The sequence below is a fragment of the Setaria viridis genome, chromosome 1 (genome assembly GCF_005286985.2).
Source record: "Setaria viridis chromosome 1, Setaria_viridis_v4.0, whole genome shotgun sequence".
NCBI classification, from domain to species: Eukaryota; Viridiplantae; Streptophyta; class Magnoliopsida; order Poales; family Poaceae; genus Setaria; species Setaria viridis.
This window is the reverse complement of record NC_048263.2, coordinates 8,516,245-8,543,412: the sequence shown is the minus strand read 5'-3', so window position 1 is coordinate 8,543,412 and position 27,168 is coordinate 8,516,245. Positions and strand designations below refer to the sequence as shown.

Genomic DNA, 27,168 nt, shown 5'->3' with positions numbered 1-27,168 from the left:
GTGTCTTTTAACTCCAAACTACACTTAGAACTCGACCATCAAATCCCGTGAACTATGACTATAAATACCACAATGGGGGCAAGATCATCCCAAATATTGACATATAGTGACCTAAAAAATTCTAACGTTGGTTCAAAGAACACGTTAATCACAATGATCTCATGATTGGCCTAGATGCTTTGAATCAAAATGCCTTAGTAATCTTACCACATGGACATGTCAACTTGATGACATTTTTTTCCGAACCCCCCCCCCCCCCAAAAAAAAAAAAACATGACATATATTATAAAAGGACATCTTTTAACATGTTTGCCAATGTGTCCATGACAATCTTGATATGGCAGATTGCAAAGGATAAGTCTCAGACGTCATATATTCATGATATAATATACATGTCTATATTCATGATAAGTCTCACAGGTCATACCAAAACAAAGAATGATTGCCATATACTCCCTCTATCCTGAAATATAAGGCATTTTGGCTATGTACATGGATGAATACTTGTCCAGGTACATTGCCAGAACGTCTTATATAGTTATATTTCAGGATGGAGTGAATATCCACCATATCTCGCTTATCCACTTTGTATATCAATTAATGTCCATAAATTTTGTAATCTTCTTGATATCTAATCCATAAATCGTTTCCATATTAGTCAAATGAAATGAAAGCATCTAGCAGGGAAGACTAGTTTACTATCTTTATATACTGTGCTGAGCAGTCAGGCCATTGCTCCATTCCAATCTGACCTCTCTCAAACAGAGGCTTAGCTGAGAAAGCAAGAGAGGGTAAAGATACAAATAAACACTATGAAGGTCAGCAATGGTGGCGGCAGCTCGCTATATGTGATTGTCATATGGCTCGCTGTTCTGTTCGGATGCCTAGCATCGTCTGCTCAATGTAAGTATGCACCATGCATCTTTGATCTTGCGCTTAAATCGCGAACAAATTTACGTGTATTATTATATGTCGTATGTACAAAGTGACAAACACAAAATTTTTACAGGTCGTTCTCAGCTGCTCAACAAGGTTGTGCGCACAAGGGGAGTTTTTCTAGCTGGTACTGCAGGCAACACAAGCGCCTACCACTCCGAGATCGAATGCCCAAGCGTCGTCGTAGACGATGATGAGAGCAAGCTGAAACTGATATTTTGCACTGTGAAATGCTACTGCCATGGCGTCCATGGCGATGCCATCTGCTATTGCTGCCAGAAGCCTCCTGGAGCAGTATGCCATGAAACGTTGGCCGACTGCCAGGCCGATTGCCCCATCTGCAACCCGGAGTGCCCGCCAGCCCCGCCTGCTGGAACTGCGACGGAAGGCCAACACCTAGATGCGACGACGAACGCTACCTCATACTTATAAGCTAGGGTTCCATCCATGATCTCGAGATAGTTAGGATAATATCGGATCAAGCAGAATAATACTTTGCTGAAGTAAAAGATATATATAATTAAGTATGTCATCGTCGCATCGTTTAGAAGCCATTGTAGTCATTATTTAGGCTGCCCTTTTGCTAGAAATGTTCGTGTTAGCTGCATTGCTGATTTTAGTTTCTTGCTCTTGCTCCGTTGATCTGTTTGGAGGTAGAGGCAATGCATTATTAATAGAAAAAAAAAACTCGCCACAATCAGCTCCCAAGAGTTAGGCAGGTCATTAATTTCTTTTTCGGTTTCTTTTTTTTTTTTTTGGCAAGAGATGCAAACCCGGGAGCACTAATATTAATCTTGGCATCTTGTACTACTACTATGCTCCTGGATCAACTATACACTCCGGGCTGGTTAAAGGAGATGGTTACCATGGATGATTGAAATCCTGCCGTGATTGAATAAAGCTCCTCTTGCCAACGGGTCCAAAAAAAAAAAATTCGACATGGATAATGGAGGGAAGAAAAGGGCGGCAGTTTAGTTGTTGCCCCTGGTCCAGTCTGATGAAGACATTGGAGGTAAGTGGATCCACTGACACCTGGTAGCAATGGATACACACGATCTTGAGCACCACGCTCTCGGTAGTGCTCGTGAATGTATGTCCCGGACCCTGGTTCAGTTGCCGCCGAGGTTTATGGCAGGGAGATCCTATGTCACCCTATCTGTTCCTGCTGGTAGCGGATGTCCTTCAGACACTGATCAAGATGGACATGGGCGTCCGACACCCCATCGAGGAAGGTGCCCCTTGCTCCATTTTACAGTATGCTGATGATACATTGATCCTACTACGGGGAGAGCTACGAGATGTGCAGCGCCTGAAGTTACTGCGCGACCAGTTCTCGGCTGCAACTGGGCTTCGAATCATCTACGACAAGAGCACAGCGGTCCCAATGCACATGAGCGACGACGTCCTCCCGGAAGGCCTCCAAGTGTTGGGTTGCCGACGTGAAGGTTTCCCACAATCCTACCTCACGGTGCGGATCGGAGATAGCAGCACAAAGTCCTTCTGGTTTGATGTCTGGCATGGGGATGATTGTCTGGTAGACAAATTCCCGGCGCTCTTAACCCACTTCAGGAAAAGTAATCAAACGGTGCAAGACATGGTTGCTCATGGCCCAAACCGATACATGGTGCCGCGAGTTTCGTCTACTGCTCAGGCGGAACTGCGGACGATAACGGAGATCATTGCCCAGACGTCGCTCACCAGCGCCCTTGATGCTCGCCTGAGCCCGTTTCTTCGGCCGGATGGGAAACTACACACCTCCTCCATCTACAAGCTGCTGAGCACATCGCAGGGTGATCGTAGCGCTGCTTCCAGGTTCGTTTGGAAGAACATCGCCCCGCCACATGTGCAATTCTTTGGGTGGCTCCTCACAAACAATCGAGTCCAGAGCAGAGAAAGATTGCAAGTGAAGAAGATTGTGCAAGATGCTACTTGTGAAATCTGCGGGAGTGGCACCGAAATAGCAGAACACATCATGTTCGAGTGCCCCTTCTCGCGGGCGTTCTGGGTGGCATTGGGTTCCAGCCTGCCAGCGGCCCACAATGTCCGCGCTCTGCACCAGACACCGAGACCGAATGGCGTTCTAGCAGAGCACTTCGAGGCCCTCGTCCTTCTTTGCTACTGGCAGCTATGGAAGCTGCCAGCAATTCCGGTGAGCACCGTCGCCCGGCAGTTGTGCACTCAGGCAAATTCAACTCAAACCTACACACACGCACGCGAGGAGGAAGATGCACAGTGATCACAGGTGATCTTTTTTTTGGCTGCTGAACTGACAACGTTTTCTCTGATGCATTTCATATATAAAGAGTAACAACCTCCTACAAGAACGGTGAGGCGCTCATGGCGTGCGCCATCCCCCACGTCCTGCAATCACACCGCGCACTCCTATTGACGCGCCCCATACGAACAGCGCGCATCGCTCAACCCATGAACGTGGCGAGCTTATTCAGCCAAAGAAACGAACAGCAAACAGAGGATTACATGCAACATTTCTCCTCCTAATCCTGCTGCTGGAGTTTGAGCTTGACGACCCCGATCTTGCAACGCTGCTCTTGGAACAGAGCCTGCCCAAGTGGTTTCATCAGTACATCTGCCAACTAATTTTTCGTAGAGATCTGTTCCACCACAATCTTGCCCTTTTCCGCACAATCTCTGATGTAGTGGTATTTGGTCTCAATATACTTGCTTCTATCACGATGAACAGGATTCCTACAAAGATCAATTGCCGATTTGTTGTCAATCTTCAACACAGGCGCTCCAACCTCTGAACCAACCAAGTCTTTCAGTAGGCGAGCAAGCCAAACACCCTGACAGGCTGCACCAGATGCTGCAATGTACTCAGCCTCACATGTCGAGAGTGCCACCACCTTCTGCTTGTTGGACTGCCAGGTGATTGGATTGTGTCCTAGGCAGTACAACACACCACTTGTGCTCTTCCTGTCATCCACATCCCCAGCATAATCACTATCACTGAATCCATTAAGCTGAGCACTAGCCTCTTCCTTCTCTGCTCCTCCATAGAACAGCCCATGATCCAAAGTTCCAGCAACATACCTAAGAATGTGCTTCACCACTCCCAAGTGATCTTCATGTGGCTGCTCTAGGAAACGTCCTACAAACCCAACTGCAAAAGCAATATCAGGACGTGTATTCACCAAATACCGAAGGCCTCCAACAATGCTTCGATACTCGGTGGCATCAACCAAGGGGGCTTCACTGACCCTGCTCAGCTTGAACCTGGGTTCTGATGGTGCTGCACAGGCATTGCAACCAGTCAGTCCAGCTTTCTCCACAAGTTTTGCTGCATAAGCTGCCTGCCCAATGCTGATCCCCTTCTTTGTCTGCTTCACTTCTAACCCCAAGTAGTATGATAACAGACCAAGATCACTCATTTTGTATAGCTTCTTCATTTCTGACTTGAATTCCTCAATGCCTGCACCTCCAATGATTATTAAATCGTCCACATATACACCAACAATAAGCCGTGCTCCTCCAGCTTCTCTAGTGTACACACCATGCTCTGTTGTGCTCTTTCTGAACCCAAGTGAGGTGAGACTGCTGTCAAGCTTCATATTCCAGGCTCTAGGTGCCTGCCTAACGCTTTCTTCAGCTTCAACACCTTGTGCTCTGCCCCTGCAACAACAAATCCTTGTGGCTGTGCAACATACACCTCCTCACTCAGATCTTCATTCAGGAACGCGCTCTTCACATCCATGTGATGCACCTCCCACTCCTTTTGAGCAGCAAAAGCCAAGAGCACCCTCACAGATTCCAATCTAGCTACTGGAGCAAAAACTTCATCAAAGTCAATACCTGGGCGCTGCACATACCCTTTGGCAACCAGCCGTGCTTTATGCTTCACAATGGCTCCATGTTCATCACACTTGACTTTGAATACCCACTTCAGTCCAATTGAAGAATGCCCAGCAGGTAGCTCGATGAGGTCCCATGTCTTGTTCTCCTCAATGGACTTCATCTACTCCTTCATGGCCTGCTTCCAACTTGGATCATGTTTAGCTTCCTTGAACGTGGCAGGCTCCTCTGTGCTGGCAAACATCAACTCACCCTCCTCCATATCCCGCTCTGCCATCCTTGGTGGTGAGCTTGGACCCAGGATGTTGTCTAGCAATCTGAATCGTGCCGGCATCTCCTCGTCGTGGTCTGCATCCACCATCTCCTGCGCGTTAGTTAGCGACGTCACGAACTCCACCAACTCGGGCAACACGGGTGTCGCAGCAGCAACTGGAGTTGCTGGCATCTCTTGCCCGCCTGGCGACGCGCTCGGCGTCGTCGTGCTCGGTGTCGCGGTCGACAATGTGCTCAGTGTCGTGGATGCAGAGCTCCCCTCCGCAGAATTGCCACCACCGGGCACGTACTCCCCGTCCACCACGAACGTGCCGGTGGAGATGTCGTGGACGCCGTCAGTCTCCTCGTCGTCGTACCACGCCGTCCAGTCCCACTAAGCTGCCTCGTCAAAGACGACGTCGCGCGACATGTGTACTCGCCGCGCCGTCGGATCAAACACCCTATACGCCTTGGCGCCTGGCTCATATCCGAGCAGCACCATCTTCGTGCTTCAATCCTGCAGCTTCTTTAGGTGCGGCTTCACGTCCTTCACGTGCACGATGCAACCGAACGAGCGCAGATGCTCCACTGAGGGCTTCCTGCCGTGCCAGGCCTCGTTCGGAGTACGCCCGGCAAGGCTCTTCGTCGGCACGTGGTTCAGCAGATAGACGGTGGTCACGACAGCCTCTTCCCAGAACTCCATCGAAACGCCTCTTCCTTTAAGCAGGCTACGTGCCATTGCCACCACCGTCTGATTCCGATGTTCAACTACGCCATTCTGTTGAGGAGAGTACGGCGCCACCAGATGCCGTCGTACTCCACGGTCTGCATACCACTCGTCGAATTCAACAGAAGTGAACTCACCCCCATTATCTGTGCGCAGCACCTGGAGCATTCTCCCCGTCTCAGCTTCTACCAACACCTTCCAGCGCTTGATGGCTGCCGGAGCTTCATCCTTGGTGCCGAGCAAAGTCACCCACATGTACCTTGAGCAGTCGTCGACGAGCAGCAGGAAATGTCGGCGCCCTCCTGGTGTCGCTGGCGTGATTGGTCCGCACAAATTGCCGTAGACCAAATCCAAGCGCTCCTCCGCCCGGTACTTCGCCGCTGTCGGGAACGAGGTCCTCCTCTACTTCGTCGCCATGCAACAGTCACACAGTTGCTCGACGTGCTCGATGTTGGGCAGCCCGCGCACCATGTCCTTGCGCGCTAGCATCCGCAGCGCGTCGAAGTGGAGATGCCCATACCTTTCGTGCCAGCGCCACGCCTCCTCGTGGCGCCGCGCCACGAGGCACACCGGCTTCACCGCCGTCAGTTGAAGCAGGTAGAGGCTCGCCGCGGAGCGTTGCACCTTCGCCACTAACTCCCTCCTTGATCCCAAATCCGCAGGACCCCATCGTCGATGTGGACGGGGCAGCCTCCCTCGTCCAGCTGCCCGAGGCTCACGATGTTCGCCTTGAGCCGTGGAATGTAGTAGACATCCGTCAACTTCTGGTGCTCGCCGATCTTCGCCTCGAAGAGAATGGTCCTGCGGCCCTCAATGGTGACCATGGATCCATCCCCAAATCGCACCGTCCCCTAGATCCTGGTGTTGAGCTCGGTGAAGACCTCGCGCGCACCCGTCATGTGGTTGGTGGCCCCGGTATCCAGATACCAGAGCCCAGCGTCGCGAGGTCCATCTCCGTCAAGCTGAGCTAGGACCTTCTCCTCCACCAGGTGCACCACGGCCGGCAGCGCATCTATGCCGGCGTTGACTGCCACTGAGGCAAAGAAGAGGGCAGGGCCCTCCTCCTCCTCTGCCTGGGCCACATGGGTCTCCCCCTTCCTGGGCTTCATCGGGCACTCACGGGCCCAGTGCCCGGTTTTCTTGCACCGGCAGCACTGGTTCGGCCCAACGTCTCTGCCGGGCTGCGACGGCGGCCTCGAAATGCCATCCTTCCTCCCAGCGCTTGTTCCATGGCGTCCGCGCCCGCACCTGCGCTTGCCTTGGTAGTTGCTGCTCCCACCGCCAGAGCCTTCGCTTTGCTCCACCTGCCGCATCCGCGCCATCCACTGCTCCTGGGTCAGGTGCAGCTTCCCGTCGGCACGCGGTGGCGGCGGTGCGTCGTCCTCGGCTGCCCGATCCTCGGCGGCGCGCAGGCGCCCACTCACGTCCTCCAGGGTCACCTTGGCGAGGTCCGTCATCACCTCAATCGCGACAGCCACCTGCGACAGGCGCTTGGGAACGACACGCAACAACTTCTCGACCACTCCTGGGGCTCCACCTCGTCTCCAACGGACTCCAAAGCGGCGACGAGGTTCTGGAGCCGGGTTGTGAAGTCGTCGACGTTCTTGCCGTCGTCGAACCGGATGGTCTCAAATTCGCGCCGCAGCCGCTGCGCCTTCGTCTTCCTCACGGCATCGCTCCCGACACGGCGATCCTTGATCGCACTCCAAGCCTCCAGTGCCGTGGGCTTCGCCGCCAGTGATGCCACCATCTGCGGTGGCACGGCGCTCGTGATTGCGTCGAGCGCCATACGATCCTCATGAAACGGGACACCGCCCGGCTCGATCGCCTCCCACATACTCCTGACCTGCATCTTCAATTTCATCATCAAAGACCATTGCGTGTAATTGCTCTTCGTGAGCATCGACCTGTTGGCCGGCCCGCCGATCTCCCTGATGACTCAGACAGCCTCCTCTTTGCCGCTGCCACCGACTTCAGTGCCCCTTCCGCGGGCCTCCTTGCCGGGAGACTGCGGAGGTGTCTTCTTGTCATCGTCGCTGGCCATCCGCGCGTAGCGGATTGCTTTGTCTCGATTCCAACAGCGATACCGCGCCGCGACCGAGTCCAGCCCCTACCGAATGCGGCTCTGATGCCAATTGTCAGCAACTCCGGTGAGCACCGTCGCCCGGCAGTTGTGCACTCAGGCAAATTCAACTCAAACCTGCACACACGCACGCGAGGAGGAAGATGCACTGTGATCACAGGTGATCTTTTTTTTGGCTGCTGAATTGGCAGCGTTTTCTCTGATGCATTTCATATATAAAGAGTAACAACTTCCTACAAGAACGGTGAGCCGCTCATGGCGTGCGCCACCCCCCATGTCCTGCAATCACACCGCGCCCTCCTATTGACGCGCCCCATACGAACAGCGCGCATCGCTCAACCCATGAACGTGGCGAGCTTATTCAGCGAAAGAAATGAACAGCAGACAGAGGATTACATGCAACAGAAGCGTCGGACACCAGCGTCGGCGGGCGTGTTCTGGGCTTATGGCTGGACGCCGTCGCGAGCGCGCGGTGGCTTTCAAGGAATGGAATATTACCAAGCACCCTCCACTATTTCGGATAGTATTTATGGTTCTACCTTTTTCTTAGCAACTGGCTTTCATGGTTTTCATGTGATTATAGGTACTCTTTTCTTGATCATCTTGAAAGTGAATCGTATTCCATGAATTCCGGCACCAGCGTGCTCCGTGGCTCTGGTCGCGCGCGCACGTAGACTGGTCGGAGGGCCGCGCGCGCCGGCAATGTCCACGGCGTCGCTGGTGAGCCTCGGTCCGCGCTGGGCGCGGACCAAGTGTCGGCAATGCCGCGCCCTGGGCTTGCTAAGCCGCCAGCGCCCAGCAAGTGCGCGGCGCGGCGGCGGAGCTGGACGGAGTGACGGACGGAACGGGACGTCCGGGCGGAGCGGTGGGACGCGCACAGCGCCGCCGTCCACCCCATGACCAGGCGAGCCGGGTCGCGTCCGTCGTCGCCGGGATCGTCCAAGAGAACCACGCCATGCTGACCTCCACCGCCGCTGCTGCAACGTGCGCGCACTCGGCACCTCCGGCCATGAACTCCTGGAGCCCTTGCCGCACAAACGCGCATGCCGGCGTGCTGCCCATGGGCGCCGGATCGGGCGGAGTTCCCGCTGCCGGACGGGCGGCAGAAGAAGCCCTGGCCGGCTGCCTGGAACAATTCAGGTCGATCTTGGCCGCACGAGGCGGATCCAACAACCAGGAGAGGACAAGGCCCCGGACGGTAGATGAAATACCGTCCGCCCCCGACTCCGGCGTTCCTCGCCGCGCGCAGCTCGCGGAGGCTGCCCGGGCTGCGTGTCCGGCGAGAAGACCTACACGTTCCAGAGCAGTCCCTCGAGTGCGGTGTGCCGGTGGCGTCGCCGGGGGTTCCCTGCGCGAGGCGCTTAACGGGGCCGGGCAATGCCACCCGGCGTGGCGCGCCACCGGCCGGCGCGCGGGGATGCTCGGACTCCGGCGTTCCTCGCCGCAGGCAGCTAGCGGCGTCGCCCGGCAGCGCCGGCTCTCGTTCTGCATGTCCGGCGAGAAGAATTACGCGTTCCAGCAGCCACTCGAGCGCGGCGTGCCGATGGTGTCGTCGCCGGGAGTCCCTGCGACCCTGCCCGCTGCGCTTAACAGGACCGGGCCATGCCGCCCGACGGCGTGGCGCGCGGCGCATGCGTGTGCGTGGTGCGGGATGCTCGGGCTCTGCGATGACGGCAACGGAGCTTGGATTGGATGTACGGAAGCCGCCGGAGTGACGGTGGCCATCTGGGATCGCGGGACGAGCGACGGCAACGAGTATCGTCTTCTGCTTCTTGACTAGAAAGTGCATGCCGCCCCGCTGAACGGGGTCGGGCCGGGCCATGCCGCCCCGCGTGGCGCGCCACCGGCGGCGCGGTGCTCTTGGACTAGGTCGCCCGGAGCCCGGAGTGGCGGTCGCGGCCGTCCGCTGCAGGGTGTCGAGCGCGCCCGGGCAGGCGCCGAGGAGCGAGGAGATGATGGAGGACGCGGGCGGACATGCCCGGCCCCGCTGCGTTAATACCGGCTCCGGGCGGCGGCGAGCGTCGTCTTCTGGCTTCCGTCACTGTCAAAATCTTGTTTTCTCTCTCTTATTTCTGTTCTTCATTCATCTGTATAGTTATTGGTAGTGATGAGCGCAGTATAGGCGCATTTGGCTTTCTTGGAATGGCACACCAAGTGATAAGTTTTAGGCGTGGGCGTCGGCGCGGACGCCGTGGTCGGCGGCAGACGGCGTCGGCGAGCGGGAGCGGCGCCCCGCGCGGGGCCGTCGAGGACGAGGGGTCTGGTGGGGTGGGATGGGGTGGAGCCTCTTGAGCAGGTCCCACGGGGCGCGCGACGACGGAATAGTGGACGGTGAGGCGGCGGCGGAGGAGCGCGAGGGAGCAGGTCGGGAGCGGGACGGCGGGGGACGCCGCCGCATCAATGCCGGCGTCCGCCGTGGCGCGGGTGGCGGCGGCGGCGGCAAGGTCGGCGGTGTTGCTTTCAGTGCAACATGGTAGACCTCAATCCCCGGAAGGTCGGTGCGCGGCGTGCGTGTTCCGGCTTGAGGCCGTCGCGGTCGCACGGTTCGGCACCAGCTCCTCCGGCGCCCGCGTGCTCCCGCGCGTACGGACGGGTTGGACGGCGGCGCGCACGGGCAATGCGCATTGCACACGTGCTGATGGCGACGCCGTGCGGGAACCAGCGCTGCAGCAATGCGGCCGGGCCGGCTGGTGGTGTAGAGCAAAGGCAGCCGGAGCAGAGCACGGCGTCCCCACTCCCCAGCTAGCTTGCCTTCCACTGCCCGCGGCTCCCTGGATGAAGCATCGTCGATCTTGGCCGCACGAGGCGGATCCAACGACCAGGGGAGGCCAAGGGGTGGACGGTATTTCATTTACCGTCCACCCCTGGACGGTAAATGGAATACCGTCCACCCCGACTGCGGCGTTCCTCGTCGCGCGCAGCTCAGGGCGTCGCCCGGCGGCGTTGGTTCGCGTTTCTGCTTGTTCAGTGAGAAGGCCTACGCGTTCCTGGAGCCGCTCGAGTGCGAGGTGCCGGTGGCGTCGTCGCCGGGGAGTCCCTGCCCGCGGGCGCTTAACGGGGCCGGGCCATGCCACCCGGCGTGGCGCGCCATTGGCGGCGCGTGGCGCGGGAGGCGCTCTTCGACGAGGCCGCCGGAGTGACGGTCGCGGCCGTCCGGTGCAGGGTGTCGCGCGCGCGGGGGTGGGTGCCGAGGAGCGAGCAAGGAGATGATGGAGACGTTCTAGATGCGAGCGGACATGCCCGGCGGCCCTGGTGCGTTAATGCCGGCTCCGGCTCGACGGATGATGGGCGGCGACGAGCGTCGTCTTCTGCTTCCGGCAGTGATACCAATGCAAACTGCGACATGCGTGAATGATAATCTTTGATCTGAATCCTTGTTTTCCTCCCAAATTTCGCCCATGCCTTTCCTCCAGCACTGTATGAATCTGCCGGACATTCAGACCTCCTAATTTCCGCTAACAATATGTCAATACCAGTATACTGATCCCTCAATTATCTGATCAAGTTGCTGTTGCTTCCGGCGTGGTTCACTTTTAACTTTAAGAACACGTTGTCACATCGCATCAGCTTGCTGCTGGTACTTCACCAGTTCTGAACATTTTTGTATGAACAAACTCCAACACCAATGCAAGTAGTAGCTCGGTCGAGATGTCCACAAATTCAGTGTACACCAAGCTCGCAAGCCACCGGCATGGACTCCGGCCGCTCGCTGCTGATGCAACACGCCAACACCAAACTCTACTCGGACTGATGTACTAAAGCTCACAGTCGACACGAGCTGGTCACATCACCGCGTTTGATAATTGTTGCTTGAAGCAGGCACAAAACAAAAGAAGTTAAACTCGTCATCTTGTCAGGGACTGACAACAAATGCTAGAGTAATGTTCAAGAGATCTTTGACCGTTTTACACGTCCAGAAAACTCGGATTATGAAATGGAAACTGAACACCGGCCCGACGCCACGCCCGAGGATATAACGCTAGAGTAATGGAGACGGCCGCAATCAGCTTCGATTCTTAGCATCAGGATAAGCTGAGCAGCAGCCATGGGGGTCGTCGTCCCTGCTGCAGCTACTGATGGCGGTAGCCGTGGCTGCACCAGGTCCGCGGCCGTCGTCACTACTGCCGCAGCGGCCGCCTTGGTCTTGCTGCAGCTGTGCAGCTGCGGCGTGGCGGCGGCGGCCGGATCCAAAGAAGGTGGCGGCGCCAGGTACAAGGACCCGACGCGGCCGCTGAACGCGCGGATCGACGACCTGCTGGGGCGGATGACGCTCGCCGAGAAGATCGGGCAGATGTCGCAGATCGAGCGCGAGAAGGCCACGCCCGACGTCATCAACAAGTACTTCATAGGTAGTAGGAATACCATGATCGTCGGTCCGGCGGTAATTGTTTCAGCTCTTATGCATGACGCGCACGGCGGGGTGCAGGGAGCGTGCTGAGCGGCGGAGGCAGCGTGCCGGCGGCGAACGCGCCGCCGGAGGCGTGGGTGAAGATGGTGAACGACATGCAAGGCGGCGCCCTGTCGACGCGCCTCGGGATCCCCATGCTCTACGGCATCGACGCCGTCCACGGCCATGGCAGCGTCTACAAGGCCACCATCTTCCCCCACAACATCGGCCTCGGATGCACCAGGTATGTTGCCGTACAACTGTAGTTTGCCATTTAGTGGTTGACCACTACTTATGCAAGTAGCATTCATTTACTTTTTTTTCCTTGTTGTTTTTGTCTTTATTTTTCTTTTTATTTCACCCTTTTCTTTTCCTTTTTGGTGGCGAGGGATGATTGAGCATGAGGTCTATTCAACATTAACTTGTTCAGGGACCCTGAGCTAGTAAAGAGGATAGGAGCAGCAGTTGCACTAGAGGTCAGGGCCACCGGAATCCCCTACATCTTTGCTCCATGCGTTGCGGTACGTGATCGCCATATTATAATTCAAACTCTGAGAGTTTGACATGATTCTTATACTAATTTCAAATGAAACAATGTGATTCCTGCTCCGAAGATGCTGCATCAGTTCGCAACAAAATGGGCTAGCTCTCAATTTCTTATTACTGAATGTCTGAATCTGTACAGGTTTGCAGAGACCCTCGTTGGGGCCGGTGCTACGAGAGCTTCAGCGAGCACCCTGAGCTCGTGCAGAACATGACCTCCATCATCTCGGGGTTCCAGGGTGAGATCCCGGCGGGCGGCCGCAAGGGCGTGCCGTTCGTCGCCTCCGGCGGGCGGCGGAACGTGGCGGCGTGCGCCAAGCACTACGTCGGCGACGGCGGCACGGCCGGCGGCATCAACGCGAACGACACGGTCGCCACCTTTCACGAGCTGCTCAGCCTTCACATGCCGCCCTACTACAACGCTGTTATCCGGGGGGTCGCCACGGTCATGGTCTCCTACTCCAGTTTTAACGGGGTCAAGATGCACGCCAACCATTTCCTCGTCACTGACTTCCTCAAGAAACGGCTCCGGTTCAGGGTACGTTGGGTACAATGGAATTTTCAAATGGAACACTATTGTTGAGGTGTTTTAATTTGTACATGAATGCATTTTTTTTTCAAAATTATCTTTGTACCTACATTGTTTCAGGGTTTTGTGATCTCGGACTACCAAGGACTTGATTTCATCACGACCCCTGAACACGCTGACTACCTTCTCTCCATCAAGCTAGGGATCCTTGCTGGCATTGACATGGTAATGTGCACTCCGTCCATTTTAAAATGTTCCATGAGGTTTGGGTTTGGAATTTTTTATGAATTTCTAAATCCATACTCCAGTTTGTGATATTTTAGACACGATGTTTCAGGTCATGATCCCGTTCAACTACACGGAGTTCATCGACGACCTGACACTGCTGGTGCAGAACGGCACAATCCCAATGAGCCGCATCGACGACGCCGTCCGCCGGATCCTCCGCGTCAAGTTCACCATGGGCCTCTTCGAGAACCCCTACGCCGACACGAGCCTTGCCGGCGAGCTCGGGAAGCAGGAGCACCGTGACCTGGCGCGCGAGGCCGTGCGCAAGTCCCTTGTCCTTCTCAAGAACGGCAAGCCCGGCGACAAGCCGCTCTTGCCGCTGCCCAAGAAGGCCTACGGCGGTAGCATCCTGGTCGCCGGAAGCCACGCCGACGACCTCGGCAGCCAGTGCGGCGGCTGGACCATCACCTGGCAGGGCTTCACCGGTAACAACAACCTCACCGCCGGGACGACCATCCTCGATGGAATCAAGCGCGCCATCGAGCCCGCCGGCACCGACGTCGTCTACGCCGGGAACCCCGACGCCGATTTCGTCCAGCGGAACAAGGCCCGGTTCGACTACGCCATCGTCGTCGTCGGCGAGCCGCCGTACGCCGAGACGTTCGGCGATAACTCGAACCTGACCATCCCGGCGCCCGGGCCCGACGTCATCCGGAACGTGTGCGGCAGCATCAGGTGCGTCGTCGTCATCGTGTCCGGGCGGCAGCTGGTGGTGGAGCCGTATTTGGACGCCATCGACGCTCTGGTGGCGGCGTGGCTGCCGGGGACGGAGGGGCAGGGCGTCGCCGACGTGCTGTTCGGCGACTACGGGTTCACCGGGAAGCTGTCGAGGACGTGGTTCCGGTCGGTGGAGCAGCTGCCGATGAACGTCGGCGACGCGCACTACGATCCCCTGTTTCCATTTGGGTTCGGTCTCGAGACACAACCGTCGAAATTTTAGACGGGAGTCTCCATCTTGGGTAATGTCCAGGTACAACCTCAACAATTCACAGATTGTAGAGCTACTACACCAAAGCATGGTGCAACTTGCAAGAGTTGTGCTTAGACAGACGCGCTGCACGGCAAGCAAGTGAAGAGAGATTGGTCCCGTCTTTGTAAAATCATTAAGATGCCTAATAAACAATCAAAGTGAGCATGAGGATCTGTGCTGTATCATGTTTCGTAAAAAGTGGAGCGCCACACTATACATGGACTAATAAAAAAGCAACAATAATTTTCAACAACCTAAAATTTCTAGGTCTTAGAGCCACTTTGGTGGAGAGAGTACTTGCCACTGTCATCGGGCATGCGGCTCAGCAGTTTCAACATTTATCCTTATCCGCAATGTCAATGGGTTTAAATATGAATTCTCCTGTATGCTTAGAAGAAGGCGAAGTCTGCAGGAACATGCCCCGTTAAACCATAGTTTATGATTTTGGTGATTGAGTAAACATAGTTATTGAGACTAATGGCTTGTCTAGAATGCATTTTGTAGGTTGGTTTTCTAGGTTCTAAGAAAGCAAACCAAACCCTGGTAAGATCCAAATCATGGTATTCTATTGATCCAAATTATGGTATTCAAGTGACCAAGCCATGGTATTTAGGATTATTCTATGATATTTTAAGTGTCCAAATGACAGAGAAAATCACCAACATGAAACGGCCTCAAATGGTTTGGGTTTCCAAGGATAGTTGAAGCCCAATGATTGGCTACGGTGGATTTGGAGGCTTGGCTCACAAGAATAAAAGAAAGCTCAAGTATAGAAACCAACTTCACAAGATTTGATATATGTTGCCCAAATTCCCGAGGTAACGGTGACTAGGTCTCAACTCAAGCATTATGTAGCACCATTGTCTTGTCTAGGATTGTATGCATCTCATCTCAAGTAATATATGTTGCAATGCCTAGTTGTGGTTTCATAAATCAATGATATGAGCTATTCCAATTTTTATTTGCTTTTTCTTGAAAAATTAGAACCATCTATCTAGATCCTATCAGACTTTTTATCTTGACCATGATAATTAGCATGATTTGTTTCTCTTGATAAAACACACGAGTAGAGTCCACGTTATTCTTACTTTGTAAATTTTGATGCATGCAAAGACTCGCGTAAACCCAGGATTTTTGGTTTGTTAAGCTTGAAAAATTGATTGGTTTTACTAGAATTAGAATTTTTCTGAGCCACATTTATTTATTTCATTCAAAATTCCTCTCTCACTTTTGGCCAAAATTAGAACATAAACCCATCACCCCACAGTTAAAATCAAAATTGCTTCATCTCAATTCATGAGAATGAACGATACCGGTGAAACCAAAATTAATGTAGTCGAAAATCCTTTCAACGTACAATTGTTTTTGATGCTTCAAAACTTCTCTAAATATATTTGAACTCATTTCTAGCTCTGAGTTAACTTTTAAATTTTGAAATTAGAGAAGGATAAAGCATGTAAACATGATTTGGAAGGATTTATGAGATTCATTAACACTAATGACTTGATTTAAGAGTACGAGAATCATCAAGAGGCACTCTCACCTACCACTCATGCAAAAAGAAATAAAGAGTGGTCTTCCATGCCTGGTTGTTGCAGCTCAAAGGACAAGGAATTAAGTATGATTGAAGGAAAAACAAAGGCTATAACACATAGGTGCATGATTTTCAACAAAGTGACAATACGAAGGAGTGGAGGAGATTGTTTTGGCAGTGGTCTTCATGTGAAGATCTAAAAATTCAGTGCTATAATGGACCAACAATCATGTGGAGAAAGATGACAAGCAAAGAAGGAGAAAAAGCACCAGGCCGATCGGCCTGGTGAGGCTCAGCCGGCATCCCCCTTTGGTCAGTACCCCCTCTCACTTTTGTTCATCATATTTTCTACTTATAACACCAAGAACACCTTGTGTAGCCTCTGAAAAATTCGTGAATCAAAGCTCCACCAAAATTCTAGCAAAATAAAAATTTCAGCAAGCACCTCTTACTAGTTCTTGCTCTTGTGCAAATTCTCATCGGCAAGTAACCCCGGCAGGTAGTTTTTCTTGAAGTGTACAGAAATGAAGAGCATTGGAAGGCTATTTGGGAAGAAGAAATCATGCTCATCGGCAGACAATTCATCTACATCGAGCGCTTCGCAGCGATACTCGGTCTTCAAGTTGCCGTGAGGCGATGACGTCGACATGGCGCCACCACGCAGCGACCATATGCTGCTTGGTGGGATGAACACAAGAAGCTCTTCCATGCGGTTTAGTGAACCGCGTGGAATTCCCGAAGCTGCATCGAAACCTTCGAGGAGAGGGACTCGCTCTCATAGTGGCTACACTGAAAAGAAGTCGATTTATGGCTTCACAATCAAGAGTAAGGAGGAGGAGAGGCACAAGAATATTGAGAGGAGGCTTGTTGCCAACCATGATTTCGACAACGATTTCCTCCAGAAGATTAGCTTCCACAATGATATCTATAAGCTTCCACAATAGATCTTGTGCTATAAGTTCCACGAATTGATAAACCTTAGGGGTATACTCTGAGGGAAGAGCTACAACTGATCCATGCGCTTGCCGTTCAAAATTGGCGTGCTAACAACAATCAACACTCCCCCACCCCACCGCCGCAGGCCCGACGCCCCACCGTGCGTCGCTGGATTTGGCCGCTGCGCCACCGCTGCCGCAACACACACAGAGAGAGAGAGAGATAGAGAGAGAGTGTATGTGTGTGTGTGGGGGGGCAGAGAGGGGGGGAGAGGGAGAGAGGCGAGTCTGGCCGCTGTGCTACCGCCGTAGCTCCCCGCGTGCAGCCAGCTTCCCGCGTGTCGCCGCCTCTCCTTCCGCTGCGGTCCTGTCATGCGCCGCCGCCTGTGCTGCTGCTCCACGCTCCTTGAACGCCGACCACCGCCGCACCGCACCTCACGAGGCCGCGACCCGCCATGTCGGATCTGTTGACCCGCCACCCTTCACCCCACCGCCACGAGGGGCAAGTGGGTGAAGTGCGAGCGGAAGGGGAAAGGGAGGCGAGATAGAGGGAAGGTGGCGGATCCTCGCCGGTCGGAGGCAGAGGGGAGGCAGAGAGAGAGAGAGAGAGAGAGAGAGAGAGATGGGGAAGAGCAGAGAGAAGGGTCGCGTGTGAGAGAGAGGGAGGGGGTTGCGGGTGAGAGAGAGAGGGGGTCGCGTGCGGGTATGGATAAGAGGGGAAGGCCTGACAATCCACTCGCCCATTCAACTCCAGTTGATAAGTACCCCCCCTTCACCGACGGGTCGTGGCTGAGACCGGCGGTGAAAAGTATCACTGCCAGTTCGTGATTGAAACCAGTACTGATATAAACTTTCACCGCCAATTTCACTATTTTTTGCATCCGCTCACTCAATAACCGGCTGTGAATGTGTATCACCGCCGGTTCTATTAAAAGTGGCGGTGATAGACCAACCGGGAAGGCCTTTTCTGTAGTAGTGCATCCGCGCTCGGGCTTGATCGGTGGTGGCCTATCATGTAGGCGCGCAGCTGTTCTTGGCCAAGCCTCAGCTCGCACACAGGGAGGAGGGGATGCTGGTCCTTTACAGTCCGGTGCCTAGTTCTGTCTGATGAAGTCCATCGCCGCTATGACTTCAACTGAGCCATCACGAAGGTCATTCCGAGGCCGCCATGGTCGGCACATAGGTATCTAAAAAAATATATAATGGTTGTCTGTCCTAGATTATTAGTCATTTTATTTTTTCTAGGTTTATATTTTTTATTATACATCAAAACATAATATATATCTACGTGTATAGCAAAATCTATGAACCTAGAAAAGTCAAAACGACTAATAATTTGGGACGAAGGGAGTATATCAAATCGTTTAATTATTGCAAGTTCTTTAAAATTAGCATGGTTCGATTCATACTAGTAGCAAGGTGTGTAAAATGTTGCATGCATATTATCATGCGTTGTAGACTAGGACCAACAAATACATTGAGCTTTATTGACCATGCAAAATCGATCTTGACATAAAAAATTCTAGGTACAGAATAGTAGCTGGTGGTTGCTTTTGGCGTGGTTTAGCGACCCGAAGAAACACGTTTCGTTTTGGCATGAATAGCTAGCTTTTGGTGCCGGTGATAGACTGCTAGGTATAGACATGGTCTCCGAGGTCTTTTACTTGTCGGTATAGACATGGTCTCCGAGGTCTTTTACTCCAAGGCGGCAAGGCGGATGAACGAGCTCGTTTGGACGACGGACCTCGCTCACACTTCCTCGAACGAGAGACTCGCGCTAGTGATCTTCTCCACCGAGATCTGAATCGTATCAGTGGTGGAGTAAGCCTAGAAACTGTTTCGCCCGATCGCGATCTCCTCGATCCACGATAGAGACCAGTGTAATTCAGTTTCAGAATTTCTTGCAGGTTTATAATATTACAGTGTACAGACTGCAGATCATCATGGGTGGGCGGCTAGTGATAGATCGAAGTGATGGATCAAGTTATTGTTTTTGCATTGCCATGGTTTACTTTGACTTTATATTAGTACGAAACACTCGTTATGGCAGGAACTTAACTGTTGCCGAACTAGTAAAAGCCAGTACTAGTAAAAATCCGGAAACTGCTTCGAACTGACAAGCTCAAACTAGCTCTGCAGCCTTGCCGCCGACGACCTAGCTCGAACTGGTCAGTGACATGACCTCAGTGCATTTTGTGGCAAGAAAAGGATACCGTGGGCCTCAATCTTCTGCTTTCTTCGAGGTCTTTCATCGTCAATGCATGCACGTTTTTTTAATAATTCGTCCGATAGGAAATTAATATAAGTTCATTTAGATTTGTTATAAGTCAACAATTTTTAACTTTACTATTACATATCTAAAATTTTATATAGATTATTGACATTAGATTTATTATGAAAATTGACACTTCAATTTTAAATATTTTATTTATAGTTATTAATAGCCAAAGTTTCATATGGAAACTGTCTCAATAAATGTCTTTTATTTCTGATCGGAGAAGTAATAAATATTTGGCCTAATACATACAATCTTTTCAGAAAGAAAACAAAAGGAGAAAAGGTTGAAACTTGGAGGGGACTAGTAAGATCAGTAGGTCGAAAACCGACCAAAATTTCAAAATTAAATTTTGGGTGGGATTTGAAAATCTAAACGAATTTCACCAAGAAAGCAGGAATTACCGGTATCGACATTTACGGGCAGTGACCAGTAGGACCGAAATTTCTTCGTAGAATAATGATATACTTGCTTGTTTCACTCTTTTTATGCACGCATGATGTATGTGGTATGCTAAACCATGGGGAGGTAACCGACACAAACGAGATCGAGAAGCACAATCAGATGTCTCGATGTGCATGCGTAGTAACAAACAGCTCACGTTCTCTATCGAACGCTAGCTTGAAGCCTTGAACAACGACTTGCTACTACGACATTTCTCTCTTTTCTTGTAAACATGGTCATAGCATAAACTATGTCTTCCAGTACGCCTAATTCCTGGACCATGCACTCCCATACGCACTCCATAGAGTAGTGAAAACGTGCACAAGTTGATATAAGATCAAGTTGCTCTTCATTTTTAGGCACCGTCTTAGCATACAGTATAAAGAGTTTACTCTGGTTATAAGAAATTCACCATGTGAGGCGCCACTCTACGTAGAGTAATCGTAATGTCAGAAATCTTCAGCAATTCATCTAAAAGAAGGAATCTTGGACCTTTTTATATGATTCATATGCCCAGACTCCAACTCAAACTAACGTGATCTCGACTGAACACACCAGATATTTTGTACGAGCGCTTGCTCGCTGACCTGTCCATAAAAACACCCTCCAAGCGAGCTCCACTCCACACAGCCCCACACGGCCACACTCCACTGCCCTGCAGTGAGACTCGCACTGTGCAGCAGTCTCGTAGATAGTGCTCATTACATCCTCTGTAAGCTCTCATTCTCTGCATGGTCTCAATCACGCAACTCTTCTCGTAGACGTTGCTGACTGCGGAACTGATGCTGTTGCAGCTAGGTCAAGAAAGAAACCCTGATCAGGTGAGCCATGGGGGTCCCTGGTGGAGGAGGTGGTAGGGTGATGACCACTGCAGCTGCCTTCCTGCTGTTGCTGCAGCTGTTCGGTTGCGTCGCGCAGTTGCCCATGAAGTCCGCCGACAGGTACAAGGACCCGTCGCAGCCGCTCAACACGCGGATCGACGACCTGCTTGGGCGGATGACCCTCGCCGAGAAGATCGGGCAGATGTCGCAGATCGAGCGCGAGAAGGCCACCCCTGACGTCATCAACAAGTACTTCATAGGTACGTAAGAAGTGCCATACTGCCATTGCTAGGTCCAAGCTAGGTCTATTTTGTACTAATTAACCCTGTACACAGTGAGGACAGTTCAAATTTAAACTAGTGGTATCACTCCAGATCACCATTACTGACGCACTGACCCAAGTCAACGAAAATGTGTAGTCTAACATAAACACGATCCCATCACCTGGGTTAAGCTGCCTTTTTAAAATACGAATATCATTTGGATTTGGCAAGCGTGCAATAATGGCGAACGCGCTTGCTCCGGCGTGCAGGGAGCGTGCTGAGCGGCGGAGGCAGCGTGCCGGAGAAGAACGCGCCGCCGGAGGCGTGGGTGGGCATGGTGAACGGGATGCAGAGCGGCGCCCTGTCGACGCGCCTCGGGATCCCCATCATCTACGGCATCGACGCCGTCCACGGCCACGGCAACGTCTACAAGGCCACCATCTTCCCCCACAACGTTGGCCTCGGATGCACCAGGTATGCAATTAATGATCACCCCATCCGATCCGTGCATCTCAGTCTTTGTATACTTAAAATTATCTCCGTCATCGACCTGCTACATTGACCTACTCCTAGTTGTGGTAGGATAAGATTCGAATAGCTGATACACGTTGCTCGGCATCAAGAGAGTTGACCTTTTTGTCTGGCTGGATGCATCCATAATTATTAATCGTCTCCTTCTAGTCACAAATAACTACCATCATTAGCATACTCGCGTATGCTTTTAAACGGTAATATAGAGCTATATTTAGGTTCCCTTTGGTAGGGCTTCTCAACCGGCTTCACCACTGATTTCTTGAGAAGTCCTACCAGACGGTGATGAACGAAACGGTTTCATACCTGAAGCCCCGGAAATCTTGCTGAGAGGAGCCAGGAGAGGGAGGAGAAGTCCAAAAAGGGGCTCCCCGCGGCTTCGTCCCCTTCGTGGGGCCAAAATCCCCATCTTGGCCACGGGCGCACGGGGTTGGAGGATGGCACGGGCGCAGGGAGGCCGGACGACGTCATCGGTGGCGGCGCGGGCGCGGGGGTGGAGGATGGCCGACGGCGTGGGCGAGGGGTGGAGGACCGCCGCAGGCGGCGGGCGCGAGGCGGAGGTGGCTGGCGGTGCGTGCTGGAGCGTAGGGCGAGCGGATAAGGCAAGCGGCGAAAAAAAGGATGCAAGCGGATGCCAGCGTAGGGGGTGGCGTTGCGTGAAGAAAGAGAGATAAAGAAATGAAGGAAAGAGAAAAAAAAGGAACGGAGAAAAAAGAAAAAGGAAAGAAAAAAAAGAAGGGCATTATGGACATTTCACATTTTTAATCCATGTTACAAATCTAGGAGAAGCCATTTTGCCAAACATTTTTGGTTCCGGACAAGCTGAATTCAAAAAAAAGCTACTTCATCAAAGAATCCACAGCCGCAGCTGTTTCAGTCACAGCCGCAGCCCTGTCAAACGAGCCCTTTCCAGATGTAAATGATTAGGAACATATCTGGTCTCTGATGTGACACTTCTTCGGGTATCAGGGAATGGTATTTCGTCCGGGTTAATGTAGCATGAGATGGGTAATGGAGTTGTAAATTATGTTCAATCACATAGACTTGAGTATATATGATTTTCTGGTTCCAGGGATCCAGAGCTAGCAAAGAGGATTGGAGCTGCAGTTGCACTAGAGGTCAGGGCTACCGGTATCCCGTACATCTTTGCGCCATGCGTTGCGGTAAGTAGAATTTACTATAATTAACATTTGAAAATTAACTGCTCCCTATTACAGCAATCGCAGAAGAATTTATCGTTTGGGTTGGGTGTAGGTAGTCAACATGCTTAAACTTTAGAAATTGTTTAACTAGAAAATTTGTATTGAAGAAACAGTCTAGAAACATTACACCTTGGCTAGTGTATACTTTAATTCATTTTATACTAATTAATATATATATATATATATTCGTTTTCTACTAATCAATATGCCTGAAATTATACTTCTTTTTTGCTAGAGGGAGCACTTAATAATTCATTCATATTTGTGCAGGTGTGCAGAGACCCTCGGTGGGGCCGTTGCTACGAGAGCTTCAGCGAGCACCCGGAGCTGGTGCAGAACATGACCTCCATCATCTCGGGCTTCCAGGGCGAGATCCCGGCGGGCGGCACCCTGGGCGTCCCCTTCATGGCCGGGCAGCGCAACGTCGCGGCGTGCTCCAAGCACTACGTCGGCGACGGCGGCACGACCAACGGCATCAACGAGAACAACACGGTGGCCACCTTCCACGAGCTGCTCAGCATCCACATGCCGCCCTACTACAACGCCGTCATCCGGGGCGTCTCCACCGTCATGATCTCCTACTCCAGCTGGAACGGGCTCAAGATGCACGCCAACCGCTTCCTCATCACCGACTTCCTCAAAAAGGAGCTCCGGTTCAGGGTACTTATAGGAAAATAAACACATGGGAATTTCACTTGAAACAGTTCGGTATATGATCGTCAAGTTTACCTAATTGTACCAACAATTTTCAGGGTTTTGTGATCTCAGACTGGCAAGGACTTGACAGAATCACAACCCCTGAACATGCTGACTACCTTCTGTCCATCAAGCTGGGGATCCTCGCAGGCATTGACATGGTAATTTAATGAACAATTCCCTACGATTCTCAATTCCATACGTACCATTAAAAAAATTCTGATACCTCTATTTTTACTGGACTTCAATGCCACCGCCGTTTAGTTTAGGTAAAACGAAAGCTAACAGCGAGATGAAATAACCATTTTGCCCTTCTACCATTAAAAAAAATTCTAGTGCCTCTCATACCATTGGATCATTTTTTTACTGGACTTCAATGCCACTGTCGTCTAGAGGTAAAACGGAAGCTAACAGCAAGATAAAATAACTATTTTACCCTTCTACTCCCTTTCGATCTCTCTCCTCTCCTCTGGCCGTTCCCCCGGCTCGGCTCCCGCCTCTCTCCTCTCCTACTCCTGTTCCATTTTGGCCTTCGAGGCCATGGCCATGGCCTCATCGGTGGCCGCCATGCCCACGAGACCGTGCAGTGGAGGGACCCCTCTCACCCCACCCCGTCCTGGGGCTTCTTCAACATCCTCATCCCGCCACCTCAACCTGCGTCCTCCTCCTCCTCCTCCTTGGACGCCGCCTGCGCCACGTCCGTGCCCTCCTTCATGTTTGCCGCCTCCGTGAGCAAGCCCATGCCCAGGCGCTGCCACCAGATCCTCATGCTTTGGGCGACTGCGACCGTCACGGCATCCGCCGCCTTAGCCTCAGCCAACCAGCGCCACCAGGCCAGAGAGGTCGAGTTGTCCGAGCTGGCGCCCGACACGCTCCCCGTTGTCGCCCACGCGGCCATGTTCCGGGAGTTGTCCCCGGCACCCTCCGACGCCTCCTCGACTGCCGCCGCCAGCGGGCCCATCGAGCTCCCACCTGCGGGCCCGCGTGCGTCGTACAATGTCATGTCGACAATGAGGCCCGATGGGGAGTAGCGATGTGGCTAGGGAAGGGGGGGGCACGGATATGCGAACAAGAGCGCGGGGTTGTGGTGGCGGCAATGGCTGGTGATGGTCGCCGGCGGCCACAATGGAGCAGCGGTAATCAAAATCGGTGAAGAAGGGTATTGTAGTCATTTTTTGTAAAGAATGGGAATGCAATGGAGACTTTAACTCCAAAACCTGATGGAAGTGGCACGGAGGCCCAATGAATATTTGACTTGATGGCATGTGGGGCTCTTGAACTTTTTTTAATGGTACATATGTAATGGAGAACTTTTTTAGTGGTTTGCAAGGAATTGCCTCTAATTTAATAGCCCCTGCATTTCAAAAGGCTACTACATTTTGACCAATAAATTATCTTGCACTGACAAATTTTGATTAGACAAGATACCAAATTAATATAAAAATAAAGTTTACAACAAGTTATTAAACTAGTTGTTGTTTTAACATAATGATGCACATGTTTCAGGTCATGATCCCGTTCAACTACACGGAGTTCATCGACGGCCTCACACTGCTGGTGAACAACGGCACAATCCCAATGAGCCGCATCGACGACGCCGTCCGCCGGATCCTCCGCGTCAAGTTCACCATGGGCCTCTTCGAGAACCCCTACGCCGACCCTAGCCTCACCGGCGAGCTCGGCAAGCAGGAGCACCGTGACCTGGCGCGCGAGGCCGTGCGCAAGTCCCTCGTCCTCCTCAAGAATGGAAAACCCGGCGACAAGCCGCTGCTGCCGCTGCCCAAGAAAACCTACGGCGGCATCCTCGTCGCCGGCAGCCACGCCAACGACCTCGGCAGCCAGTGCGGCGGCTGGACCATCACCTGGCAGGGCCTCACCGGGAACAACCTCACCGCCGGGACCACCATCCTCGACGGCATCAAGCGCGCTGTCGTTCCCGGCACCGATGTGGTCTACTCAGAGAACCCTGACGCCGGGTTCATCCAGCAGAACAAGGCCCGGTTCGACTACGCCATCGTCGTCGTCGGCGAGCCGCCGTACGCCGAGACGTTTGGCGATAACCTCAACCTCACCATCCCGGCGCCGGGGCCGGCCATCATCCAGAACGTGTGCGGCAGCATCAAGTGCGTCGTCGTGCTCGTCTCCGGGCGGCCGCTGGTGCTCGAGCCGTACATCAACACCATGAACGCGCTGGTGGCGGCGTGGCTGCCGGGGACGGAGGGACAGGGCGTCGCCGACGTGCTTTTCGGCGATTACGGGTTCACCGGGAAGCTGTCGAGGACGTGGTTCCGGTCGGTGAATCAGCTGCCCATGAACGTCGGCGATGCGCGCTACGATCCATTGTTCCCGTTTGGGTTCGGGCTCGAGACTCAGCCGTCGACTTATTAGGGTGTTTGGATTCGCGGTATCTCATTGGAAGTTTTGGAATTTGAGCTAAATTTTAAAACTTCGCGGTGGAAAACCATCAATCCAAACAAAACCGTACCGTTAATGGTGAGGGGAGAGTCGTCACGGGTTAATTTCTTCCGGGAAACCATTTGTATTTTACTTAGCTAGTCCGTTGTAGTTGATCTCCGTAGTTTGCATCTGAAAAAGGACCAATAAGATCCGGAGTAATGTAATGGGCTCTCTTTATGGATGTGACTGTGCTCTTATGCTCAAATCTTGCTCATTTGAAACTAGTGATTGACTTAAAGTTAAGAGGGAACTGATTTGGCTAAAGTTAAGTAGGGTTCACTACCGTATGATGTAACAACTCGTTACCAAATCTTGCAGCTGTGGCCAACAACAACCACCATTGGTTTGACTAAGAAAGTAAGCATATAAAACGTGGGGGTTATGTGTATTATTTTTTTTTAAAATAATTTCACTAGGGCACCAATGTTTAGGGCTAACAGTTATCAAGTCATAACTATATTGTGCCTGTTTTAAACTTCATTAATAATCAAGGTTGTTTTCACGCAATTTTTTTTACTTTGAACTGTTGGATGCTACCCCGCGCTATAGTAGCCCACCGAAAAGTCTTGAAAGGTTCGGAACCACATTTCCTCAGTAGCGGACTCTGCTTGGGAAGGAAAGTACTCCCACTGTCCTTAAAAATGAATTAATTTACTTGTCTTAGATGTCGTATATTTGAGAATGGAGTTAGTATACGCTATCCAAGCTAATATAATAGCAAAGTTTTATAAAAATTACACAACCATGCAAATTCTAAACAATTCCAATCATTATTTTTATTAGCAGGCTGTCTTCAAATTTATTGGCAATTCTACACCATTTAGGAACGCTTTGGGCCTATTTGGCAGAGGTCCTCTTAATTCCGATTCACTATAAGAAGTGATTATTTGAGAGAAGTGATTCTGTATCTGAAAGTGAGTCTCTATATTTCTTTAGGTTAAATTTTAAATATAAAGAGTAAGGAGTGAATCAGGAGAAACTATTTTTTCAGCACCGATTTCATAGAATCACTTCACGGAATTAGCCTTGAAGCACTTCTCAAAAAAAAATGTTTAGACTTTGAAGAGCTATTCACGTGGAATCAGCTTAAGAGCTGCTCTAAAATCTCTGCCAAATAGGTCCTTGGATTTGGAAACAAATGTTGGCCAGTCAAACGTTTGTAAAGAAGCATGGCATCTAGGCTCTAGCTAGTCGATGGAAAGGAGAAAAATTTCTAACAAGTTGCAAAGTAAAAGGAACAAGGAAAAAAAACAAGAACATGTAATTTGGAAGGATGATATATCACCCATGGACTAGCTACTGAACATGTTCAGAATTTTTTTATGCAGATACGGTTGCCGAATCTGCCTTTTTTAAAATTCTTGCACCAAGGGAATAATGGTTTGCATTGCATAGAATATATCACCTGCACAAGAAATACCTGACCGATCTGAATCCGCCCTGTTTCTAGCACTGAACAACGTGATCTCCGGGTCAAGCTCACCT

The 27,168-nt window shown here is 51.9% G+C and overlaps 2 protein-coding genes across 3 annotated transcripts; both read left to right on the top strand.

The window, feature by feature from the left end:
* The first annotated feature begins 11,829 nt into the window (after positions 1-11,829).
* On the top strand, positions 11,830-14,707 carry LOC117846124 (uncharacterized). Its single transcript, XM_034727240.1, has 6 exons — positions 11,830-12,157; positions 12,235-12,439; positions 12,626-12,716; positions 12,881-13,276; positions 13,388-13,492; positions 13,605-14,707. The coding sequence occupies exons 1-6, from the start codon at positions 11,854-11,856 to the stop codon at positions 14,493-14,495; spliced, it is 1,992 nt and encodes a 663-aa protein (XP_034583131.1). The 5' UTR covers positions 11,830-11,853; the 3' UTR covers positions 14,496-14,707.
* A 5,604-nt stretch (positions 14,708-20,311) lies between these two features.
* On the top strand, positions 20,312-25,864 carry LOC117842056 (uncharacterized). 2 transcript variants are annotated; one of them, XM_034722410.2, is made up of 7 exons: positions 20,312-20,425; positions 20,508-20,794; positions 21,067-21,271; positions 22,401-22,491; positions 22,801-23,190; positions 23,283-23,387; positions 24,733-25,864. In XM_034722410.2, the coding sequence occupies exons 2-7, from the start codon at positions 20,542-20,544 to the stop codon at positions 25,612-25,614; spliced, it is 1,926 nt and encodes a 641-aa protein (XP_034578301.1). In that variant the 5' UTR covers positions 20,312-20,425; positions 20,508-20,541; the 3' UTR covers positions 25,615-25,864. The 2 variants fall into 2 exon arrangements, with proteins under 2 accessions (XP_034578301.1, XP_072148337.1); XM_072292236.1 differs by having other exon boundaries at positions 20,347-20,425; positions 20,512-20,794.
* Positions 25,865-27,168: the final 1,304 nt, after the last annotated feature.

Bases quoted from the DNA above. Each gene is read 5' to 3' on its own strand.
- LOC117846124 (XM_034727240.1), top strand. From the start codon at position 11,854: ATGGGGGTCGTCGTCCCTGCTGCAGCTACTGATGGCGGTAGCCGTGGC. The intron at 12,158-12,234 runs GTAGTAGGAATA...GGCGGGGTGCAG, and splicing joins CATCAACAAGTACTTCATAG to GGAGCGTGCTGAGCGGCGGA. The intron at 13,493-13,604 runs GTAATGTGCACT...ACGATGTTTCAG, and splicing joins TCCTTGCTGGCATTGACATG to GTCATGATCCCGTTCAACTA.
- LOC117842056 (XM_034722410.2), top strand. From the start codon at position 20,542: ATGGGGGTCCCTGGTGGAGGAGGTGGTAGGGTGATGACCACTGCAGCT. The intron at 21,272-22,400 runs GTATGCAATTAA...TTCTGGTTCCAG, and splicing joins GTTGGCCTCGGATGCACCAG to GGATCCAGAGCTAGCAAAGA. The intron at 23,191-23,282 runs GTACTTATAGGA...AACAATTTTCAG, and splicing joins AAAAGGAGCTCCGGTTCAGG to GGTTTTGTGATCTCAGACTG.